The 23,232-nt window shown below is 41.3% G+C and overlaps 1 protein-coding gene across 1 annotated transcript in view; it reads right to left on the reverse strand.

Moving 5' to 3' along the window:
• vtnb (vitronectin b) overlaps positions 1–22,814 on the reverse strand; it is a 46,047-nt gene extending 23,233 nt beyond the window's left edge. Inside the window, exons 1-3 of the mRNA XM_014195781.3 lie at positions 22,656–22,814; positions 22,111–22,227; positions 21,538–21,810 (exon numbers count right to left, since the gene is read on the reverse strand). Coding sequence (XP_014051256.3) covers positions 21,538–21,810; positions 22,111–22,227; positions 22,656–22,713 — 448 coding nt within the window. The 5' untranslated portion in view covers positions 22,714–22,814. The remainder of the gene's footprint in view (positions 1–21,537; positions 21,811–22,110; positions 22,228–22,655) is intronic.
• Between the last annotated feature and the right edge of the window lie 418 nt (positions 22,815–23,232).

Consider the following 23,232-nt stretch of genomic DNA (forward strand, 5'->3'; position numbering starts at 1 on the left):
ATATCAGGACAACAATTACCCACCCCATACGGGAGGAATACTTTTTCTTCAACAAGTCGGACGATAAAGGATTTACTTCACACGCCCGGCAAGGCCCTTATCTCCGTCATTCGTAGGAGACAGAGGTATGATGGACGAAGATCTGGGTGCCTTGTTAGGATCCATCGCCAAGAGGGTAATCTACCTTTACCATTGGTCCTATTAGCCAATGTACAGTCAATCGTTAATAAAATAGACAAACTACGATCACGTATATCCTATCAACTAGACATAAAAAAATGTAAAATCTTATGTTCACTGAGTCGTGGAAGAACGAAAACATGAATAACATACAGCTGGCGGGTTATATGTTTTTCTGGCAGGATAGAACAGCGGCCTCCGGTAAACAACTGCTGGTGCACGAAATCTAAGGAAGTCTCAAGGTTTTGCTCACCTTAGGTAGAGTATCTCATGATAAGCTGTAGACCACACTAATTACCAAGAGAGTTTTCATCTGTATTTTTCGTAGCTGTCTACATACCACAACAAACCGATGCTGGCACTAAGACTGCACTCAATGAACTGTATACGGCCATAAGTAAACAGGAAAATGCTCATCCAGAGACGGCGCTCCTAGTGGCCGGGGACTTTAATGCAGGAAAACTCAACATGTTAAATGTGCAACAAGATGGGGAAAAAAACCTCTAGACCACCTTTACTCCACACACAGAGATGCGTACAAAGCTCTCCCCGTCCTCCATTTGGTAAATCTGACCTTAATTCTATCCTCCTGATTCCTGCTTAAAAACAAAAACTAAAGCAGGAAGCACCAGTGACTCAGTCAATAAGAAAGAGGTCAGATGAAGCAGATGCTAAGCTACAGGACTGTCTTGCTAGCACAGACTGGAATATGTTCCGGGATTCCTCCGATGGCATTGAGGAGTACACAAACATGGATTACAGGCAACATCGCACTGAGCTAATGGGTAGAGCTGCCGCATTCAAGGAGCGGGACTCTAACCCGGAAGCTTATAACATATTCCGCTATGCCCTCTGATGAACCATCAAACAGCTAAAGCGTCAATACAGGACTAAGATCGAATTGTACTACACCGGCTCCGATGCATGTCGCATGTGGTAGGTTTTGCAAATAATTACAGACTACAAAGGGAAGCACAGCCAACGATAGCCCAGTGACACGAGGCTACCAGACGAGCTGGCAAGTAACACTGAAGCATGCATGAGAGCATCAACTGTATCCGGACGACGGTGTGATCACACTCTCCGTAGCTGTTGTGAGTAAGACCTTTCAACAGGTCAACATTCACAAGGCCGCAGGGCCAGACGGATTAACAGGACGTGTACTCCGAGCATGCACTGACCAACTGTCAAGTGTCTTCACTGACATTTTCAACCTCTCCTTGTCCAAGTCTGTAATACCAACATGTTTCAAACAGACCACCATGGTCCATGTGCCCAAGAACACTAAGGTAACCTGCCTAAATGACTACCGACCCGTAGCACTCACGTCTGTAGCCATGAAGTGCGTTGAAAGGCTGGTCATGGCTCACATCAACACCATTATATCAGAAACCACCTGGACAAAAGGAACACCAATGTGAGAATGCTATTTATTGACTACAGCTCAGTGTTCAACACCACAATGCCCTCAAAGCTCATCACTAAGCTAAGGACCCTGGGACTAAGCACCTCCCTCTACAACTGATCCTGGACTTCCTAACAGTTCCGCCCCCAGGTGGTAAGGATAGGTAACAACACATCCACCAAGCTGGGGCCCCTCAGGGGTGCATGCTCAGTCCCCACCTGTACTCCCTGTTCACTCAAGACTACATGGCGAGGCAGGATTCCAACACCATCATTAAGTTTGTCGATGATAAAACAGTGGTAGGCCTGAGCACCAACAACGATGAGAAAGCCTATAGGGAGGAGGTCAGAGACCTGGTCGTATGGTGGTGTCAGCACAACAACCTCTCCCTCAACGTGATCAAGATAAAGGAGATGATTGTGGGCTACAGACAAAGGAAGACTGAGCACGCCCCCATTCTCATCAACGGGGCTGCAGCGGAGCAGGTTGAGAGCTTCAAGTTCCTTGGTGTCCACATCACCAACAAACTATCCAAACAGACTAAGACAGTCGTGAAGAGGGCACGACAAAGCCTATTCCCCATCAGGAGATTGAAATGATTTGGCATGGGTCCTCAGATCCTCAAAAGGTTATACAGCTGCACCATCAAGAGCATCCTGACTGGTTGCATAACTGCCTGGTATGGCAACTGCTCGGCCTCCAACCACAAGGCACAACAGAGGGTAGTGCGTACGGCCCAGTACATCACTGGGGCCAAGCTTCCTGCCATTCAGGACCTCTATACCAGGCGGTATCAGTGGAAGGCCCTAAAAATTGTCAAAGACTCCAGCCACCCTAGTCATAGACTGTTCTCTCTGCTACCACACGGCAAACTGTACCAGAGCGCCAAGTCTAGGTCAAAAAGGCTTCTTAACAGCTTCTACCCTCAAGCCATAAGACTCCTGAACATATAATCAAAGGGCTACCCAGACCTCTCTTTTACGCTGCTGCTACTCTTTTATTATCTATGCATGCTCACTTTACCTCAACTTACATGTACATATTACCTCGCCCCCGCACATTGACTCTGTACTGGTACCTCCGTATATAGCCTCGCTATTGTTATTTTACTGCTGCTGTTTAATTATTTGTTACTTTTTTTTTTACTTAACATGATTTTCTTAACTTCTTAAAGCCTTGTTGGTTAAGGGCTTGCAAGTAAGCAATTCACTGTAAGGTCTACTCCTTTTGTATTTGTCACATGCGCCAAAAACAATTTGATTTCATTTGACTGTGTTCCAGTGTGGAGATGATGGGTCACCCAGAGCTATTATTATTATAGTTATGAAAGACAAACAAGGTTGAGTTGTGCAGAAAGACCAGCTTACACTCTCTCACCCTTCTAGAGTCCAACATTACAGAATTGCTGCACAAGGCTCTGCAAACCGACAAGGAGGGGCAGAAAGATATTGAGCCAGAGGCTGATTAAGATGGGTACCACCAGACCACCATTGAAGCCATTTCATATAGATATCACAGGTATCATATAGATATAACGTATCCCTATTTGTTTCATCAGCCCAAATTTATTTAACCAACAACTGCGGGAAACTAAAAGGTCTAGAGATGCTAAAGTAAGGTTACTTTTCAGTGATGGAAGTTCAGGATTTTTGGCACTGGGCTAGTAGACCACAAATTGTACAAGCCCGGGTGCAAAATCAGGGCCGAAAAGTACAAGCCTCTGGCTAGCAGACTAACTTAATTTTCATCCCTTGTTACTTTACCGTAGAAATAAGCAAACATGTTTGGTGTTCGCCAAAAGGCATGTGGGAGACTCCCCAAACATATGGAAGAAGGTACTCTGGTCAGATGAGACTAAAATTGAGCTTTTTGGCCATCAAGGATAAACGCTATGTCTGGTGCAAATCCAACACCTCTCACCACCCTGAGAACACCATCCCCACGGTGAAGCATGGTGCCATCCCCACGGTGAAGCATGGTGGTGGCAGCATCATGCTGTGGGGATGTTTTTCATCGGCAGGGACTGGGAATGATGATGGATGGTGCTAAATACAGGGATATTCTTGAGGGAAACCTGTTTGTCTTCCAGAGATTTGAGACTGGGACGGAGGTTCACCTTCCAGCAGGACAATGAACCTAAGCATACTGCTAAAGCAACACTCGGGTGGTTTAAGGGGAAACATTTAAATATCTTGGAATGGCCTAGTCAGCCCAGACCTCAATCCAATTGAGAATATGTGGTATTCCTTAAAATTTGCTGTACACCAGCGGAAATCATCCAACTTGATGGAGCCGGAGCAGTTTTGTTTTGAAAAATGGGCAAAAATACCAGTGGCTAGATGTGCCAAGTTTATACCCCAAGAGACTTGCAGCTGTAATTGCTGCAAAGGGTGGCTCTACAAAGTATTGACTTTGGGGGGTGAATAGTTATGCACGCTCAAGTTCAGTTTTTTTTGGTCTTATTTCTTGTTTGTATCATCATGATAAATATTTTGCATCTTCAAAGTGGTAGGCATGTTGTGTAAATCAAATTATACAAACCCCCAAAAATCTATTTTAATTCCAGGTTGTAAGGCAACAAAATAGGAAAAATGCCAAGGGGGGCGAATACTTTCGCAAGCCACTGTATATTCAATGGTCTGATTTGTTATTGTTACCCATCTATCAATCACTACTCTTCTATATGAGGCTTTCGAAAAGCTCCCTGGTCTTTGTAGTTGTGGTTGAATTTCAATACTAGACTGAGGGACCTTACAAATATAATTTTTTTATTTATATATTTTTTTATTTTAACCTTTTATTTAACTAGGCAAGTCAGTTAAGAACAAATTCTTATTTACAATGACGGGCGAACCCGGCCTAACCCGGACGACGCTGAGCCAATTGTATGCCGCCCTATGCGACTCCCAATCACGGCCAGATGTGATACAGCCTGGATTCGAATCAGGGACTGTAGTAACACCTCTTACCCTGAGATGCAGTGCCTTAGACCACTGCGCCAGTCGGGAGCCCTGATACATACATGTTGTATGTACTTCTGAACTAATTTATACTTACCTAAACAAAGGGGTGAATACTTATGCTACTTTTATATTTTAGCTATTACATTTTCATTACTTTGTAAAAATCTGTATAATCTTTATTTCACTTTTGACATTATGGCGTATTTTGTTTAGATCAATGAGAAAAATGTAAATTAAATGTACATTTTAGCATTCACTCTTATCCAGAGGGACTGACAGTAGTGAGTTCATACATTTTCATATTTGTTAATACTGGTCCCCCATGGGAGTCGAACCCACAATCCTGGCATTGCAAGTGCCCTGCTCTACCAACTGAAGGACAATTTGCAACGAAACAAAATGTGGAATAAAGTTACAGGGAATATAAACTTTGTATAGGCATCTTTTTCACTGCTATTTCCACTGATCCTGTTATTGGTGTGTATTGTAATGTATACTGCAGTTACAGTTTGTACGTCCTCTCTCTGTTCTCCTCCAGGCTAAGGGGACTGACCGGCTGTGACTCCTTCACTGCCATAGCCGAGGTGTTGAAAATCAGACTCCAGTGCAATCTGCTGCTGTCACTCTTTATGTTATACCTCCTTGTTGTGCATTTCATTACAACCATATGATCTTTGTATTTGAGCGAAACATTCCCTCAACAACCTAAATGCAGACACATTGAATGCAGCGAAGGTAAGTAGGAAAACTACAGTATTTTTGAGTGGATCATCTATTTAACATAGAAATCACCACCTTGCTGCCAATGTTTAGTGTACCTTGTATAGACCACATGAATGTTACCAATAGTGTATGTTTTCGCGAACTTTGTGTTTTTGTTACTTGTAATCACTAATGTAAGATTTTAGTAGTAGGGCTATACTTTCAACAAAGTATTTTATAATGCTTGAAATATGAGTAACCTGCTATGAATTCCTGTTATTGTGAAACAAATATTTCATCCTAAAAGACGAATCTGTCTTTGAATCTGAATCTGTCTTTTATATAGATATTTTATATAGATAACCAATTATTTGTTTATCACAGTCAAATCTACACTGAGTGAACAAAACATTAAGAACACCTTAATACTGAGTTCCTAATACTAAGGAGGGTCAACCAATAAAACAATCATAAAGAGGGGTATAAACAGTATCAATAAATTGGTCTCAATTCAAGCTGATCTAAAAAGTTTTTTGATACCCACTATTAGACTTGGAAGAATGTGCCAGAGTGTCAGTTGGCTGGGATTGCAACATGTACAGTTAATAACCACATATTGAAAGGGGGAATCTCCTCAGGACTTACTAGTTGACCAGGAGCACCATCCTCTTCAGGGCGACCTTGGGGGCCAAACAAGTCAATACCCACTGACCCAATAATGGCAGGATCTTGGGGTCTAGGAGGGCCAGACAGCCCCTCAGTAAAGTAAATAAGTAGCCTTTCACTAGCCTTGACTTGTGTGAACTGGAAGAGCATCTCCTTAATGCTGAGTGCCATGCAAAGACACATTGGGTCCCATTTTAACAGTCTTCGGTTAACTCAGACAAGGATCAAACTTCCAATCTCAGGGCAGACACTAACCACAATGCCACTAAGTTGGTCACAGTTTGTCAATGCCCCCTACCCCCTCTAAAAAAAACACGGGGACAAATAGATTATTTTATCCTTCATTTTGGCCCATTAGACCCCTTGTCTTTCCACTGCATATTGTCAGTGTGCTGTTGTACCTCAACAAACATTTTAGGTTTCCCCCTACTGTGATTTCACCTTCAAACAAGTTGTTTGAGGGCAAGCTCTTAACGAAACTGTCTTAATGCTTTCCGAGTTGTAAACATTAATGGTAGAAAGTTGTGAAGAAAGTACTAAATTGTCATACTTAAGTAAAGATACTTTAATAGAAAATTACTCAGGTAAATGTCTAAAAGTATTTGGTTTTTAATATACTTAAGTAGAGGAAGGTGCTGGCTCAAGAGGCTTAGTGGCAAAGTAGCTCTCGACAGGAAGGGGCTATGGCAAAAACGCTTAGAAAATGGCGGACTGAAAGACAGCGGTGCAGAATGCCTCAAGAATACCTCAAGATAAAAACGCAATATTCGATATCTGTAACATATACGCCAGGAGTCAGGAAGCAGGTGCAGAATGTGAGTTTAATAATGAAACGAAACAAAATAACAAACATGAGAAGCATGCTGAATGTGAGAGAAAACAATACCACCTAATGACTGATGTCCACTGAGGGCTAAATAAAAGGGGAGTAATCAAAGAGAAAATTATGACTAGGTGTGCGTAATGATGGGGAACAAGTTTGCGTAATATAGTTGCCAGGGCCGGTGGTTAGTAGACCGGCGATGTCGAGCCCCGGAAGGAGGGAGCAGGAGTAGGCGAGAAAATATCTGACAAAATATTAGCACTTCACTCCACATACTCGTGGGCAATAACCTTCAATCTGGATAATAACACAAAACACATTTTAAGGCTAGAGAAATGTTTCGACCAATATCACCAATACAATCAACACCAAAACATGTTGGAGAGTAAGCATGGAGAACCAATCCCGGGAGAAAAAAAATTGACTCCTCGACGGACACAGACGATTTATGCTTTTCACCGCCGAGAATGGTAAGTGTAGAACCCTACTTGCTGAAGTTGATCAATTATAAATTGGACATACTTAAACTAGTCAGTAAAGCTATAAAGGAGATGAAGGCGAACCTCGAGATGAGTGACAAAAAAGCTGCGACAATGGAGAAAGAAACAAACAAGCTAAAAAGGTATAGTCAATACTATTAAAACAAATGTTAAAGAGGAGAACATGTTTTTGCGAGAAGCCTTACTTGGAATACAGATTAGATATATGCGAGAAAATCGGGTACTTAATTGTATTAAAGAAGATGAGGGTGAAGATCCTGAGAGTGTGGTGAAAGAATTCCTTCATAAGAAAGAATTCCTCCAGGCAATACTGTCAAACTCGAATGTGTACACTGTTTCGGACAGAGAGGACAGCGATGCTAGTGCCCTCATTGCCAAATTTGGATTCTTTAAAGATAAAATAATGGTGGGAAAAATACTCGATGGTACAAAAATAGGTATCAATGATCAGTTTCCGAAGGAAATTGTAGAATGGCACAAAGTTCTGTGAATAGACTAAAAGGGAAACGTGTAGCTCTCCTAGTCGGTAAACTGTACATTGATAACCAATTGTTCTGAGACACCAAGACTACTCCATGGCTATTCTAAATAAAATAACTTTCCCATAGAGTCGTCGAATAATGGAACACCCAATCAGGGGCGATTTTAGCATGTAAATCTTGGTGGGTAAAAACAATTGTGGGATGCATGCCAGCAAAGCCACAATATATTAATTGCACTATAACGGTGACAAACAGTGCCCACAAACTGTTAGGGCCTACATAAAGCTGTCCCAACAGCACAGTCCCAACAGCAGTCACAACACCTTACCACTGCTACACCTGGCTATCAGTAAGGGCCTTGTCTGGCAGTTCATTCAGACTCATTTACTGCCTTTAAACAAAACATAGCTGATATGGCTGACTTGCTTAAACAAATGTGTTTCTACTGACAATTGAGATGTACAAGCTATGGCATAAGGGGACGACAAGCGGATAAGAGGCAATCTGTAATTTTGATTAAGACATTAATGAGCGAGCGACAACGGACGTAGTCAATATAACTATTTGTTCAGCACTTTTTTGAAATGTGCAGCGACAGAATTCAGAACATGGGCCGTTCTTACAGTGTACTCCCTGTACAAGTCAGAAGCGTAGGATAAATAAAGGGGACATATAAGCAGACAATGAAAGCGCTTACAATATTCAATGATTTAATATCTTTAAAACAGGTTATAGGCTACATGTGCACCACCAAGTTAGAACAGTAGGCGAAATTAAGAGGTGAAAATATACCAAATTATTAGGGTAATCACATTGAACACTGTTTGGGTCTTTGCGTGTCAAAAAAGATACGTCAAATAACACTCTTTGACTAGCTAAATAAGCTTTTAATTTGACACGTCAAATAACAGAATTCTATTATAGAATATTGTGTTTGCTGAATTTACAGGTGCAAGCCAAGCGCCACCACTACTATCAGTAACACTGTCAAAGCGGTACAAAAAAAAGTCTGCAAACAATCACACACCGGCCATGAACGATGTGTTTACAATACAGCGTTGGTTAAAATAGACCAAATTATCAGGGTGAGTCACATGGGCTACTAACAGCTTACTACACAACATACACTTAGTATTACTTTCTTAGCTACAGTATACATATCTCCCTAGCATTTTACATCATTTATGCAGTAGCATACAAGACATTTTAGGACTCACCTTGCTCACTTAAACAGGAAGGTGGTGCGGCGGACCTTTGTGGGCAAATTTTGTCATCAAAGTCTGGCATTCTCTGGATTTATGGTGGGAACTCAGAAAAAAAAAACCAGCCACTGGCTAGTTATTGCTTTGCAATGCTCGCAGTTAGCCACTGATTACTTCCAAACCACTCATTGTTGAATTTGCAATTTTCGACTTACATTCTCTTCATTATTTCTCTTCTTATGACAATGATTAAAAATAATTTTCCAGTAGATTGTAGACTTGATTCATAATGAAGACTGCTAGCTAAGATTTTGATAGTAAGGTATTGCATGACCAGTCCAATCAAAGCTACTCTACATATAACGTGACTTGACTTCATTTTATCTGTGGCCAATGACCTTGAGCCTTCTTATAAGTGCCCTTCCAAGAAGGCTCAAGGTCATTGGCCACAGATAAAATGAAGTCAAGTCACGTTATTTGTAGAGTAGCTTTGATTGGACTGGTAACTCTATGGCAGGACCCAAAGGGCTGACATTTTTGATGTCTATGCTTACTCAGGACTTAGACTTGACATGTGACGTAGTGTCCCCATTAGTGACAGAACACTGTGCCAATCAGGCGCAATGCTCCTATTTTCTTCTGGCTTTCCCCACCACCACAGAAAGCACTGAGCTAGGCTGAAACACCTGCATTTTGGAGCTGCCTTACTCAAGAAAACAAAATATTTATATTATTCGTAGCCATCTATTTACCACCACAAACCGATGCTGGCTCTAAGACCGCACTCAATGAGCTGTATAAGGCCATAAGCAAACATGAAAATGCTCATCCAGACGCAGCGCTCCTAGTGGCCGGGGAATTTAATGCAGGAAAACTTACATCCATTTTAACTCATTTCTACCAGCAAAAAACAAACTCTAGACCACCTTTATTCCTCACACAGACGCATAACAAAGCTCTCCCTCACCCTCCATTTGGCAAATCTGACCATAATTATATGCTCCTGATTCCTGCTTACAAGAAAAAAGTAAAGCAGGAAGTACCAGTGACTCGCTCAATACAGAAGTAGTCAGATGATGCGGATGCTACAGGACTGTTTTGCTTGCACAGACTGGAATATGTTCCGGAATTTATCCAATGGCATTGAGGAGTACACCACCTCAGTCACAGGCTTCATCAATAAGTGCATCAATGACGACGTCCCCCCCCAGTGACCGTATGTACATATCCTAATCAGAATCCATGGATTACAGGCAACGTCAGTACCGAGCTAAAGGCTAGAGCTGCCGCTTTCAAGCAGCAGGACACTAATCCGGACGCTTACAAGAAATCCCGCTATGCTCTCAGATGAACCATCAAACAGGCAAAGCATCAATATAGGACTAAGATTAAATCCTACTACACAGGCTCTGATGCTCGTCGAATGTGGCAGGGCTTGAAAACTATTACGGACTACAAAGGGAAACCCAGACACGAGCTGTCCAGTGACGCGAGCCTACCAGACAAGCTAAATGCCTTTTATGGTCGCTTCGAGGCAAGCAACACTGAAGCATGCATGGGAGCACCAGCTGTTCTGGACAACTGTACAATCACGCTCTCCATAGCTGATGTGAGCAAGACCTAGTGTCAGAGAGAAGACCAGATTGAGGGCAAGTAATGGTACCATGCCCCGCTGACAGCTGTCTGCAGGCATTTATAAGAGAAGTGTCTACATGGTCTGCAGCCACTGATAATAGCACAAGCTGCTATTAAATATGTACAAAAAGATACATATGGTGCATAGGAAGTAACAGGAGAATCGTTGAAGATGCACATGGGGTAAAATTGGAGATTGCTGATTGAGTTTGGGAATAGTACTAAGTGAATGTGGATGTGAGAGTCATGTGAAAGAGGTGCGTGTCTGAATGAATACCCAAACCAGTTCAGTTAGTTGAGTTTTTTTAATCTATAACGTTATCTAGGGATTCCGTCCACCACCGCCCATTGTAGTATGGGACTACTAGCACAAGGTGTTATTATATATTTATAGGAAGAAGCGGCAAGAGAACCGTGGGGTAGCAAGATGCACATGGGGTGGTGTGGATGTGAATACCTATGTTGATATAACATTGTGTAGGGAGTCAATGTATGCAAAGATATGAAAGGAGAGAGTACTATTACCGAATATGCTGTATGAATGTATAATGGTTTACTGGAGATTTGGTAAAGTAACATATGAAGTGTATAATGGGTGTCGTGATGTGACTACCATTAATGTGATGACAGCTATTCATTGAATAATTACATATCATGTTCAATTATTACGTGATTAAATGAATCACATAATAATTAATTAAGTAGTAATCGACGGGGCTGTAGTAAACATACAGAGAAAGAGAGATATATCACAGAGATACATCAGAGAGTGCAACAGGACATTGCACTGTCTACACTCAATTTGTTGTTTATATTAAAACATTTTCATTAAATCGATTTTAATCCGAACTAAAGTTTTGTTGCTAAGAATTCCACAATGTGGGTAGCCTTTATGGCTGGGACTGCAAGTTTTTGTTCCTTTTTTTGAGTGGTTTCCGCGAGTGCTAGCTGGCTGTACTGCAGACACCTGTTGTCATCGTGGGAAAGACTCATTGTTATCTTTTCGTAAAACAACTGGTTGCAGTAAAGAGCCAATCTGGATACTAAGGATTTCCTGAGGGAAATCGACGAGCACCAACAGCTTTACGCTATGGAGGATCAACATACTCCATCATGGAAAGATCCGACCACCTCACAAAATAACTTTAACCTAACAAAAAAAGAGAAACAGATTAATCTACAGACACGGACGATTTACTTACCAATAAGGTAGAGGCTAGTGCTCTGGCTGGAATCCATGCAACACTGTAAAAGTTGTGTGAGGAGGTAGCAGGGCTGAGGGGGAGTTTGGAGTTCAGCCAGAGTGAAATTCTCACACTCCAAATAGAAAACAAGACACTCACAGCCAAGGTAGACATACAAAGTCGTAGCACACGTGAAAAATCACATTTTTTCTGGGATTCCTGAGGAAGTATTCAATAATCCAGAGGGCGCGATCAGAGAATTCATGCAATCCGCCTTGAAACTTCCTATAGAGACTGTAAAAAAGGTGGCCTTCCACCAAGTACACAGACTTGGAGCGACAAGACCAATCATCGCAAAATTTGAACACTACCAACAAAAGGAGCTGATCAAAAGCAGGGGAAGGGAGCTTAAAGGGACCAAATTTGGTCTCAATGACCAATTTCCAAGGGAGATGAACAAACGTCGTAAGAGACTGCATCCGGTTCAAAGACAACAAAGGAAGGATGGTAGGTGTGCGTGTATCATTGTGGACAAACTCTTTATAGATGGACAGCTATTTCCGAGACAGCTCCATAACACCGTGGCTGTACTGAAAATTCTTCAGGGACTTCTTTTTTTTCGTAACCTGAAGGTATGGGAACTGTAAAAATATCTAAACATTATGAATTGGATATGAACACACATACTCAATTACATGCTTACTTACACATACGGACTTATACATACACACACCTGATCTCGCTCTCTTCTCTCACTCGCTCTTCTCTTCTCCCTCTTTCTCTATTGTCAAACTGTTTCATAATTTAATGTGTTTATTGTTTGTCTATCTTTATGTATTTGTCTACAAGTTTATATATGTTTACAACAAGCAAGGGGAAGATATCAGAATAGGGGCATTAGGGAATAATAACATATTGTACGGAATACATTTGTACTGCAATGAAGCCGTCTCTAGAGTAATGCAAGGTCTCTTTCATGATCATGTGAAACGTCAATTGCTATGGAAATGCTGGGATGTGTTTTTTCAATTATGTTAAAGGTAATTATGATGCAACTATGACGGTGATACGATATGGATTACAATCATCATCATGAATATTAAGGTTATACGCACTACATGTTAAACACAGACACTCAACCATGCAAATTGGCAGTTATTATTTATTTGGACATCACACATAGTCTTACTCTCAGACATTGTATACACTCTCACTATATCACATCCAATATCATACACATCAACCTACTCAGATTTGAGACACATATCTTGTCTCAATTTTATAACATCTGTGGCATTGGCTCACAGGCAAAGGAATAAAACAAATATTGCTAGAACCTATTTCTTGAATTCTAAATATCAGACATATGAAAGCTCAAGTTTTGACCTTCACAATACCTCTGATGGCTGTAACTTTACAAGCACTAATTATGGTCAATTTAGACTGAGAACAGTATCTAGTTATGGTAAGGGGTGAAATAAGTATAGCCAATTATAATTGTAACGGTTTAGCAGATTATAAAAAAATAAGATTAGTTTTACGTGGCTAAAAGAAAAGGAATAACATACTGTTTACAGGAAACTCACTCTACATCCTTAGATGAAGTTGCGTGGAAAAAGGAATGGGGTGGTGAAATAATTTCATGTCATGGACAATGGAACGCAAAGGGTGTGATATTAATTAACAAAAATGCCAATCTGAATGTGCAAATAGTCAGGAATGAGTAGATTACTAAGAAAAGCTCATCCATTGTTTAAAAATGGTCTTTTTGCCTTTGTGCAGATTGCCATGTCTCACTTTCGATTAATTGAAAATTATACTTTTTTTCAAAGTAGCTCTCTTTTTCAAACAAGCATTGCAAAGCTGGCTACAATTTCAAATTCATCCCCCTGAAAAGATAGAACAAATATTACAAAAAATAATTATGGCTGAACTCAAATGTGCTGGTTGATAAAATACCTGTATTTATGGGAAAGTTGTTTGAAAAGGGTATTTTGCTCTTAAATTATATTGTAAATTGGAATGGTAGAGTTATGTTCTTCAGGGAGTTATCAATTGTACGGAAAGGTCTGCTCAATCCAAGAGTACAACCAATTGATTACAGCATTGCCCCAAAAATGGAGGGGGCGGGTGTCCGTTGGAGGAGGTAGGGAACTGGTCCGTCTGCCCAAAATAAAGGATCAAAACTGTCAGAGGAACAAAAAATATTTTAAATAGGAAAGTATCCCAGTTTCATTTGAGGACCAGGATGTTGACAACTGTGCCATACAGATTGCAAAAATAGTTGGGAAGTGTCACGTCCTGACCAGTATAAGGGTTATTTGTTATTGTAGGTTGGTCAGGATGTGGCAGAGGGTATTAGTTTTATGTGGTTCGGGGTGGTGGTTTTGTAGAAGGGTATTTGATTTATGTATTCCGGGGTTTTTGGGCACTGTTCTATGTTAATGTTTAGTCTAGTTAGTTGTGTTTCTATGTTTAGGTTAGTGGGGGTTTGGACTCTCAATTGGAGGCAGGTGCTTTCTCATTGCCTCTGATTGAGAGTCCTATATATGGGTATGTGTTTGGTTTAGTGTTTGTGGGAGATTGTTTCTTGTTTTGCGTGTGTAAGCATGACAAGACTGTTGTGTTGATCGTTAGTTCTTCGTTGTTTGTTATTTTGGTGTTTACTTTATTTTAAAATAAATCAAGATGAGCATCCACATTCCTGCTGCGTTTTGGTCCTCCATTCCAGACGACAACCGTGACAGGAAGAGATTTTTGATGTACCGATTCCATGGTATGAGTTGATATATAAAACAACGCAAGATTCAAGACTTCATGCTTTTCAGCTAAAATTATATAGAGTTCTTGCCACCAACAAAATGTTGAATATTTGGGGAATAAAATCATTGAAGCTCTGCAGATTTTGTTGTGAGGATATAGCATCAATAGACCATTTATTTTTGTATTGCCCTCAGGTGGCCTGTTTCTGGTCTCAGGTTCAGGAATGGCTGAAAATGCATAGCATTGATCTAAAATTGACCCTAGAAATAGTACTGTTAGGAGATCTGGAGAGATCGGGTCAGTCAATTAACTAATACTCTTAGTAAAAGTATTTATCTTCAACTCGCAATCTGTGGATTCTATTCGATAGATTGAAATTGTACGTTAAACACCACAGCATAGTTGAAAGATGTGTGGCGTAGAAACCCGAAGTGGGTGGTAGAGATAGATGGGATGGGCTGAGGGAAGTTGAGGGTTGGTATGTGGAATTTGAGACAAGTGGGAGTGGAGTTGCTGTGTGAGAGATATATTTGACCATCATTCTAAAAGTAAAAAAAAAAATCAAAATAAAACATAAGAAAAATTACATTTCAATGACACTAAGTGGCAGTGTTTAAAAAAGTAAATAAAAATGAAAAAGTAGTAATCTAGGGCACCACGGGAAAAGTTTATTTAACCAGTTACGGTTTCCGGAATGAACTCAAAAATATCAGAATCTCTCGATATACTATCCATCAATCATTTGCTCCTATTTCAGTCTCATTCTGAACATTGTAATATCCTATGAATCTGCATGAACCCTAGTCTCCATGATGAATCAGCGATACACAAATTGGCTTAATTATTTATTTACTAACTAACCACACAGAATTACATAAACACACACACACAGGATAGATTATATGTTGATTACAACCAATGCAATGAAAAGTCCCTAGTGGATTAACCCGATATGACGGCTTGGTACACAATGAAAAGGGGTGGGGGAAAAAGAGCGGGAGAAGGAGACAAAGGAGTTCAACTATCGTACAGACAGTTGAATAATACGCTCATCGGAAATATGGATATTTAGCACCCTAACAACCGCTCATTCGGATTTAGAAACATAATGTACATATTTACGCTTGTATGTCTTTGTTGTCTCTCTCTGGTGAAATCGCCCGATCAGTCTGTGACGAATAGTTCGACAGAAAGTCTCTGGTTGTGTAAGTCTTTTGTTGTCCACCAAAAGTCACCATGTTCTTAGTAGTTGTAATATGTTTCTTTTGTTCTGGGAGTTGTCTGTTAGACTGGAAACATCAGACGTACCAATGGTCATTTGATAGGGAAATGTTATTTTCTCATCTTCGGTCAACTTTATCCTTCAAAAAGGTACACACACGGTTTTCCTCAGTCGAGTTTACTAGACTAAAGTGCAACCTGTTAGGGACAGACGTTCCGCTAGCGGAACGCCTCACCAATATCCAATGGTATAGAGTGGCGCGAAATACAAACACCTCAAAAATGCTATAAATTCAATTTCTCAAACATATGACTATTTTACACCATTTTAAAGACAAGACTCTCCTTTATCTAACCACATTGTCCGATTTCAAAAAGGCTTTACAGCGAAAGCAAAACATTAGATTATGTCAGGAGAGTACCCTCCCAAAAATAATCACACAGCCATTTTCAAAGCAAGCATATATGTCACAAAAACCAAAACCACAGCTAAATGCAGCACTAATCTTTGATGACCTTCATCAGATGACACTCCTAGGACATTATGTTAAACAATACATGCATGTTTTGTTCAATGAAGTTCATATTTATAAAAAAAAACAGCTTTTTACATTAGCATGTGATGTTCAAAACTAGCATACCCACCGCAAACTTCCGGTGAATTTACTAAATTACTCACGATAAACGTTGAAAAAATACATAATTATTTTAAGAATTATAGATACAGAACTCCTTTATGCAATCGCGGTGTCAGATTTTAAAATAGCTTTCGGCGAAAGCACATTTTGCAATGTTCTGAGTACATAGCTCGGCCATCACAGGCTAGCTATTTTGGCTCCCACCAAGTTTGGGGTCACCTAAACTCAGAATTACTATTAGAAAAATTAGATTACTTTGGCTGTTCTTTATCAGAATGCACTCCCAGGACTTCTACTTCAACAACAAATGTTGTTTTGGTTCCAAATAATCCATAGTTATATCCAAATACCTCCGTTTTGTTCGTGCGTTCAGGTCACTATCCGAAAGGTAACGTGCGAGCGCATTTTGTGACAAAATATTTCAAAATCTTCCATTACCGTACTTAGATTAACCTGTTAGGGCTAGGGGGCAGTATTGACACGGGTGGATAAAAAACGTACCCGATTTAATCTGGTTACCACTCCTACCCAGTAACTAGAATATGCATATACTTATTACATATGGATAGAAAACACCCTAAATTTTCTAAAACTGTTTGAATGGTGTCTGTGAGTATAACAGAACTCAAATGGCAGGTCAAAACCTGAGAGATTCCTTTACAGGAAGTGGCCTGTCTGACCATTTCTTGAACTTCTTTTCCATCTCTATCATTTACTAAGGATCTCTGCTCTAACGTGACACTTCCCACGTCGTCCATAGGCGCTCAGAGCCCGGGAAAAAACAGAATGTCGTCATTCCAGCCCCAGGCTGAAACACATTATCGCCTTTCTCAAGTGGCCGATCAAGGGACACTGGGCTTAGGCGCATGACCCGACCGCCCCCGCCTTTGGGATTTTTTCCTCTGTTTGCCGAAAAGGAGATTCCCTGTCGGAATATTATCGCTTTTCTATGAGAAAAATGTCGTAAAAATTGATTTTAAACAGCGGTTGACATGCTTCGAAGTACGGTAATGGAATATTTAGAATTTTATTGTCACGAATTGCGCCATGCGCGCGACACTTCTTTACTATTTCGGATAGTGTCTGGAACGCACGAACAAAACGCCGCTATTCGGATATAACGATGGATTATTTTGGACCAAACCAACATTTGTTATTGAAGTAGCAGTCCTGGGTGTGCATTCTGACGAAGACAACAAAAGGTAATCAAACTTTTATAATAGTAAATATGATTATGGTGAGTGCTAAACTTGCCGGGTGTCTAAATAGCGAGCCCGTGATGCCTGGGCTATGTACTTAGAATATTGCAAAATGTGCTTTCACCAAAAAGCTATTTTAAAATCGGACATATCGAGTGCATAGAGGAGGTCTGTATCTATAATTCTTAAAATAATTGTTATGCTTTTTGTGAACGTTTATCGTGAGTAATTTAGTAAAATGTTAGCGAATTCCCCGGAAGTTTGCGGGGGGTATGCTAGTTCTGAACGTCACATGCTAATGTAAAAAGCTGGTTTTTGATATAAATATGAACTTGATTGAACAAAACATGCATGTATTGTATAACATAATGTCCTAGGGTTGTCATCTGATGAAGATCATCAAAGGTGAGTGCTGCATTTAGCTGTCTTCTGGGTTTTGGTGACATTATATGCTGGCTTGAAAAATGGGTGTCTGATTATTTCTGGCTTGGTACTCTGCTGACATAATCTAATGTTCTGCTTTCGTTGTAAAGCCTTTTTGAAATCGGACAGTGTGGTTAGATTAACGAGAGTCTTGTCTTTAAATAGCTGTAAAATAGTCATATGTTTGAGAAATTGAAGTAATAGGATTTTTAACGTTTTGAAAATCGCGCCACAGGCTGCCAGTGGCTGTTACGTAGGTGGGACGCAAGCGTCCCACCTAGCCCATAGAGGTTAATGTCAAACGCTGTTTAAAATCAACCGGGCAACGTTGTATTCATTCAAAGAGAGAAAGAGAAACATGGCGAGTTCTCGTGACCGTGCATCTCCAGTCTCACTGTCCCCAGGCTGACCACCTACAAACTCTGCTCCTATACTTTGCCCAGAGACAGCAGACACCCCATTCCACTTTCTGGCAGCTTTAGAGAGCCAATGGAAGCCTTAGAAAGTGTCACGTTACAGCACAGATGCTGTAATGTTCATAGAGGTGCAACAGAAGGACAACAAATTGTCAGACAGGGCACTTCCTGCATGGAATCTTCTCAGGTTTTGGCCTGCCATATGAGTTCTGTTATACTCACAGACACCATTCAAACAGTTTTAGAAACGTTAGGGTGTTTTCTATCCAAATCTACTAACTATATGCATATTCTAGTTTCTGGGCAGGAGTAGTAAGCAGATTAAATCGGGTACATTTTTTTTATCCGGCCGTGAAAATACTGCCCCCATCCCAAAGAAGTTAATATTTATAGTAATTTAATTTGATTTTGGCGCTCTGCAATTTTACCGGAAATTGTTGCTAGCGTCCCACTAATCTGCAAGAAGTTAACCTGTTTGGGATAGGGGGCAGTATTTTCACGGCCGGATAAAAAACAGATCTTAGTGCTGCTTCACCACATTCTTTTGGAGAGATTGGAAACCCAAATTGGTCTACACAGACAAGTTCTGGCCTGGTTTAGATCTTTTCTGTCAGAAAGATATCAGTTTGTCTCTGTGAATGGTTTGTCCTCTGACAAATCAACTGTAAATTTCGGTGTTCCTCAAGGTTCCATTTTAGGACCACTATAGTTTTCACTATATATTTTACCTCTTGGGGATGTCATTCGAAAACATAATGTTAACTTTCACTGCTATGTGGATGACACACAGCTGTACATTTCAATGAAACATGTTGAAGCCCCAAAATTGCCCTAGCTAGAAGTCTGTGTTTCACACATAAGGAAGTGGATGGCTGCAAACTTTCTACTTTTAAACTCGGACAGAACAGAGATGCTTGTTCTAGGTCCCAAGAAACAAAGAGATCTTCTGTTGAATCTGACAATTAATCTTGATGGTTGTACAGTCATCTCAAATAAAACCATTAAGGACCTTGGCGTTACTCTGGACCCTGATCTCTCTTTTGACGAACATATCAAGACTGTTTCAAGACAGCTTTTTTCCATCTACGTAACATTGTAAAAATATGAAACTTTCTGTCCAAAAATGATGCAGAAAAATGTATCCATGCTTTTGTCACTACTAGGTTAGACTACTGCAATGCTCAACTTTCCGGCAACCCGATAAAGCACTAAATAAACTTCAGTTAGTGCTAAATACGGCTGCTAGAATCCTGACTAGAACCAAAAATGTTATCATATTACTCCAGTGCTAGCCTCCCTACACTGGCTTCCTGTTAAGGCAAGGGCTGATTTCAAGGTTTTACTGCTAACCTTCAAAGCATTACATGGGCTTGCTCCTACCTATATTTCCGATTTGGTCCTGCCGTATATACCTACACGTACGCTACGGTCACAAGACGCAGACCTCCTAATTGTCCCTAGAATTTCTAAGCAAACAGCTGGAGGCAGAGCTTTCTACTATAGAGCTCCATTTTTATGGAATGGTCTGCCTACCCATGTGAGAGACGCAGACTCTGTCTCAACCTTTAATGTTTACTGAAGAATCATCTCTTCAGTAGGTCAGATGATTGAGGGTAGTCTGGCCCAGGAGTGTGAAGGTGATCAGAAAGGCACTGGAGCAACGAACCGCCTTTGCTGTCTCTGCCTGGCCGGTTACCCTCTCTCCACTGGGATTCTCTGCCTCTAACCCTATTACCGGGGCTGAGTCACTGGCTTACTGGTGCTCTTCCATGACGTCCCTAGGAGGGGTGCGTCACTTGAGTGGGTTGAGTCACTGACGTGGTCTTCCTGTCTGGGTTTGCGCCCCCCCTTGGGTTGTGCCGTGGCGGAGATCTTTGTGGGCTATACTCAGCATGTCTCAGGATGGTAAGTTGGTGGTTGAAGGTATTCCTCTAGTGGTGTGGGGGCTGTGCTTTGGCAAAGTGGGTGGGGTTATATCCTGCCTGTTTGGCCCTGTCCGGGGTGTCATCGGATGGGGCCACAGTGTCTCCTGACCCCTCCTGTCTCAGCCTCCAGTATTTATGCTGCAGTAGTTTGTGTCGGGGGGCTAGGATCAGCCTATTATATCTGGAGTATTTCTCCGGTCTTATCCGGTGTGAATTTAAGTATTTTCTCTCTCGCTCTCGCTCTCTGGACCTGTGCCCTAGGACCATGCCTCAGGACTACCTGGCATGATGAATCCTTGCTCTCCCCAATCCACCTGGCCGTGCTGCTGCTCCAGTTTCAACTGTTCTGCCTGCGGCTATGGAACCCTGACCTGTTCACCGGATGTGCTACCTGTCCCAGACCTGCTGTTTTCAACTCTCTTGAGACAGCAGGAGCGGTAGAGATACTCTCAATGATCGGCTATGAAAAGCCAACTGACATTTACTCTTGAGGTGCTGACTTGTTGCACTCTCGACAACTACTGTGATTATTATTATTTGACCATGCTGGTCATTTATGAACATTTGAACATCTTGGCCATGTTCTGTTATAATCTCCACCCGGCACAGCAAGAAGAGGACTGGCCACCCCTCATAGCCTGCTTCCTCTCTAGGTTTCTTCCTAGGTTTTGGCCTTTCTAGGGATTTTTTCCTAGCCACTGTGCTTCTACACCTGCATTGCTTGCTGTTTGGGGTTTTAGGCTGGGTTTCTGTACAGCACTTTGAGATATCAGCTGATGTAAGAAGAGCTATATAAATACATTTGATTTGATGTAAACAATGTGTAAGATCATACACTTAACATTTGCTAACAAGCCAGCCAGCTAACGTTAGCTAGTTAAACAACAATGAACAGTACCAAATCATGTCGTTACTACCCTGCATGAATCTGCTGGATGCTAACCAACCAGGTTCAATGTTAGGTGGCTATGCTTTATTTAGGCTCCCTTGACATTTATGAAAATGTAATTGTTTTGCGACTTGCAGCTACAATGTAGGAGCCATTTTGAATGTTATGTGTTCTATTCATATCATACCTATACCTAATTAGGAGCACAGACAATTTTCAACCGTGCTCTTTTTGGATTGTAGGCTTTGGAATTATCCCCAGGTCACTAGTCCATAGCATCAATAACTTTTCTGGTATTTGCCCTTACACATTCCTCCTCACCTCTGAAGGCATAGATGGATCCGTTCTTGAGCTGGAGAAAGGCGTCGAAGGGCTTCCCGCTGCAGGGCACTGCCTCGGGGTCAGGGGGGGGGGTGGGGGTGTGGATGGTGGTGGTCGGGGCCAGGGTGGTGGTGGGGACAGCAGTTGTGTTCATAACTGGGGGAATGTTTGTGGTCTCTGGGTCAACCATGGTCCCAGGGTTGGTGTTAACTGCTGTAATGGGGGTGTTCACTACATCGTCCTCTGGGGCATCAAATGTGTCACCGCGGGCAACTGAGGAGAGAATGCCACAGATTTATATTAGAAACTTTATATGGACAGTGGTTTGATTCTATGTGGCATTTTTTTACTTTATCAAACTTCCTTAAACTAACCCTGGTCCTGGTTATGTCCAAAATGGCACCCTTTACCCTTTATTGTCCACTACTTTTGACTGCGGGCCCGAAGTCAAAAGTAGTGCTCTATAAAATAAATAGGGTGCCATTTCAGACACATCCCTTAAAAATATGATATACATAAGATCATAATTTCCAGGGAGCCATAATATCATGAGAAGCAGAGCATCTCTCTTACTCTTCCTAGGGCAGGCACTGTTGAAGTCCATGCAGCAGCTGCTGTAGTAGCGACACATGGAGTCACACTGGCACTTGGACATGGGGTTGAAGCTGTGACAGCGACCCACACACGACTCTGCACAGGAGGGAAGACCCCAAAACAGTGGTTACCTTAGAGAAACATTCTGATACAGCAATGTAGGCTAGTGATTGAAGGGACATTGACAGATGCCCTTATATTAATGCCCAAGGTAGTGGTCATCATACACAGTAGCTACATATGTTGTTTTTATATAAAAGGTATTCAACTGTAGTTACTGAGGCCTTTAACTTAGTGTGACCACAAATATTATTTGAACAGACGAAGCTGGGCTTGAAGTATGGTTACTGAGCAAGCACACTAAGGAACTGAACACTAATTACGCACATCCAAACATGACAGAGGAGCTATAAGACAACATAGAAATGAAAAGCAGTAGACTACCAATAGCTGAATTACGTAAACATTTGGCAGCACACAGGTAGAGTAATGGACATTAATTAATTAAAAAAATTGTATCTTACCCTCAGCAGCAAACGCAGAGGCCAGCGTGAGTGCCAGCAGAACAACTGCCAACTTCATTCTGTCTCACTCAGCAGGAGACCACACAAACCGGAGAGCAGTAGAAACTGGTGCTCCTCTGTCAAGTGAAACTGTGAAAATACACGAAAAACAAGGATTGCAAATCCAGAGTCAGTAGGTACGTAACTCTAGTCTACGGTTTCCTGTTGTACTTTGCTTGGTAAACAAACCCAAGTCAAGTTCACATGATGGGATGGCCCACTTTGGAACCACTGCATTGTGGGCAACACAGCTGATCGATCAGGGGCTCCAAAAGTCGTTCAGCCTAGTTGTTTGTTTTGTGAGCGGATGGTCAGTCAGCCGTTGGTTGTTATAATCATTAAATATGATTCCAATAGTAACAGCAGTGGTTGTCTGTGAAACATCGGGTCGTGAACTCACGCACGCGCTTTATGCACAGATTGCCACTTTTCAACAGTGCCCGTTGGAATGAATTAATATACTTTACTACAGTAACGTGTGCATGGAGGGCATATGATCAGTGTAAGTCCCTGTGTGAATCTAACCTCTGTGTAACGA

The sequence above is a fragment of the Salmo salar genome, chromosome 04 (assembly GCF_965601325.2).
Source record: "Salmo salar chromosome 04, fSalSal1, whole genome shotgun sequence".
NCBI lineage: Eukaryota > Metazoa > Chordata > Actinopteri > Salmoniformes > Salmonidae > Salmo > Salmo salar.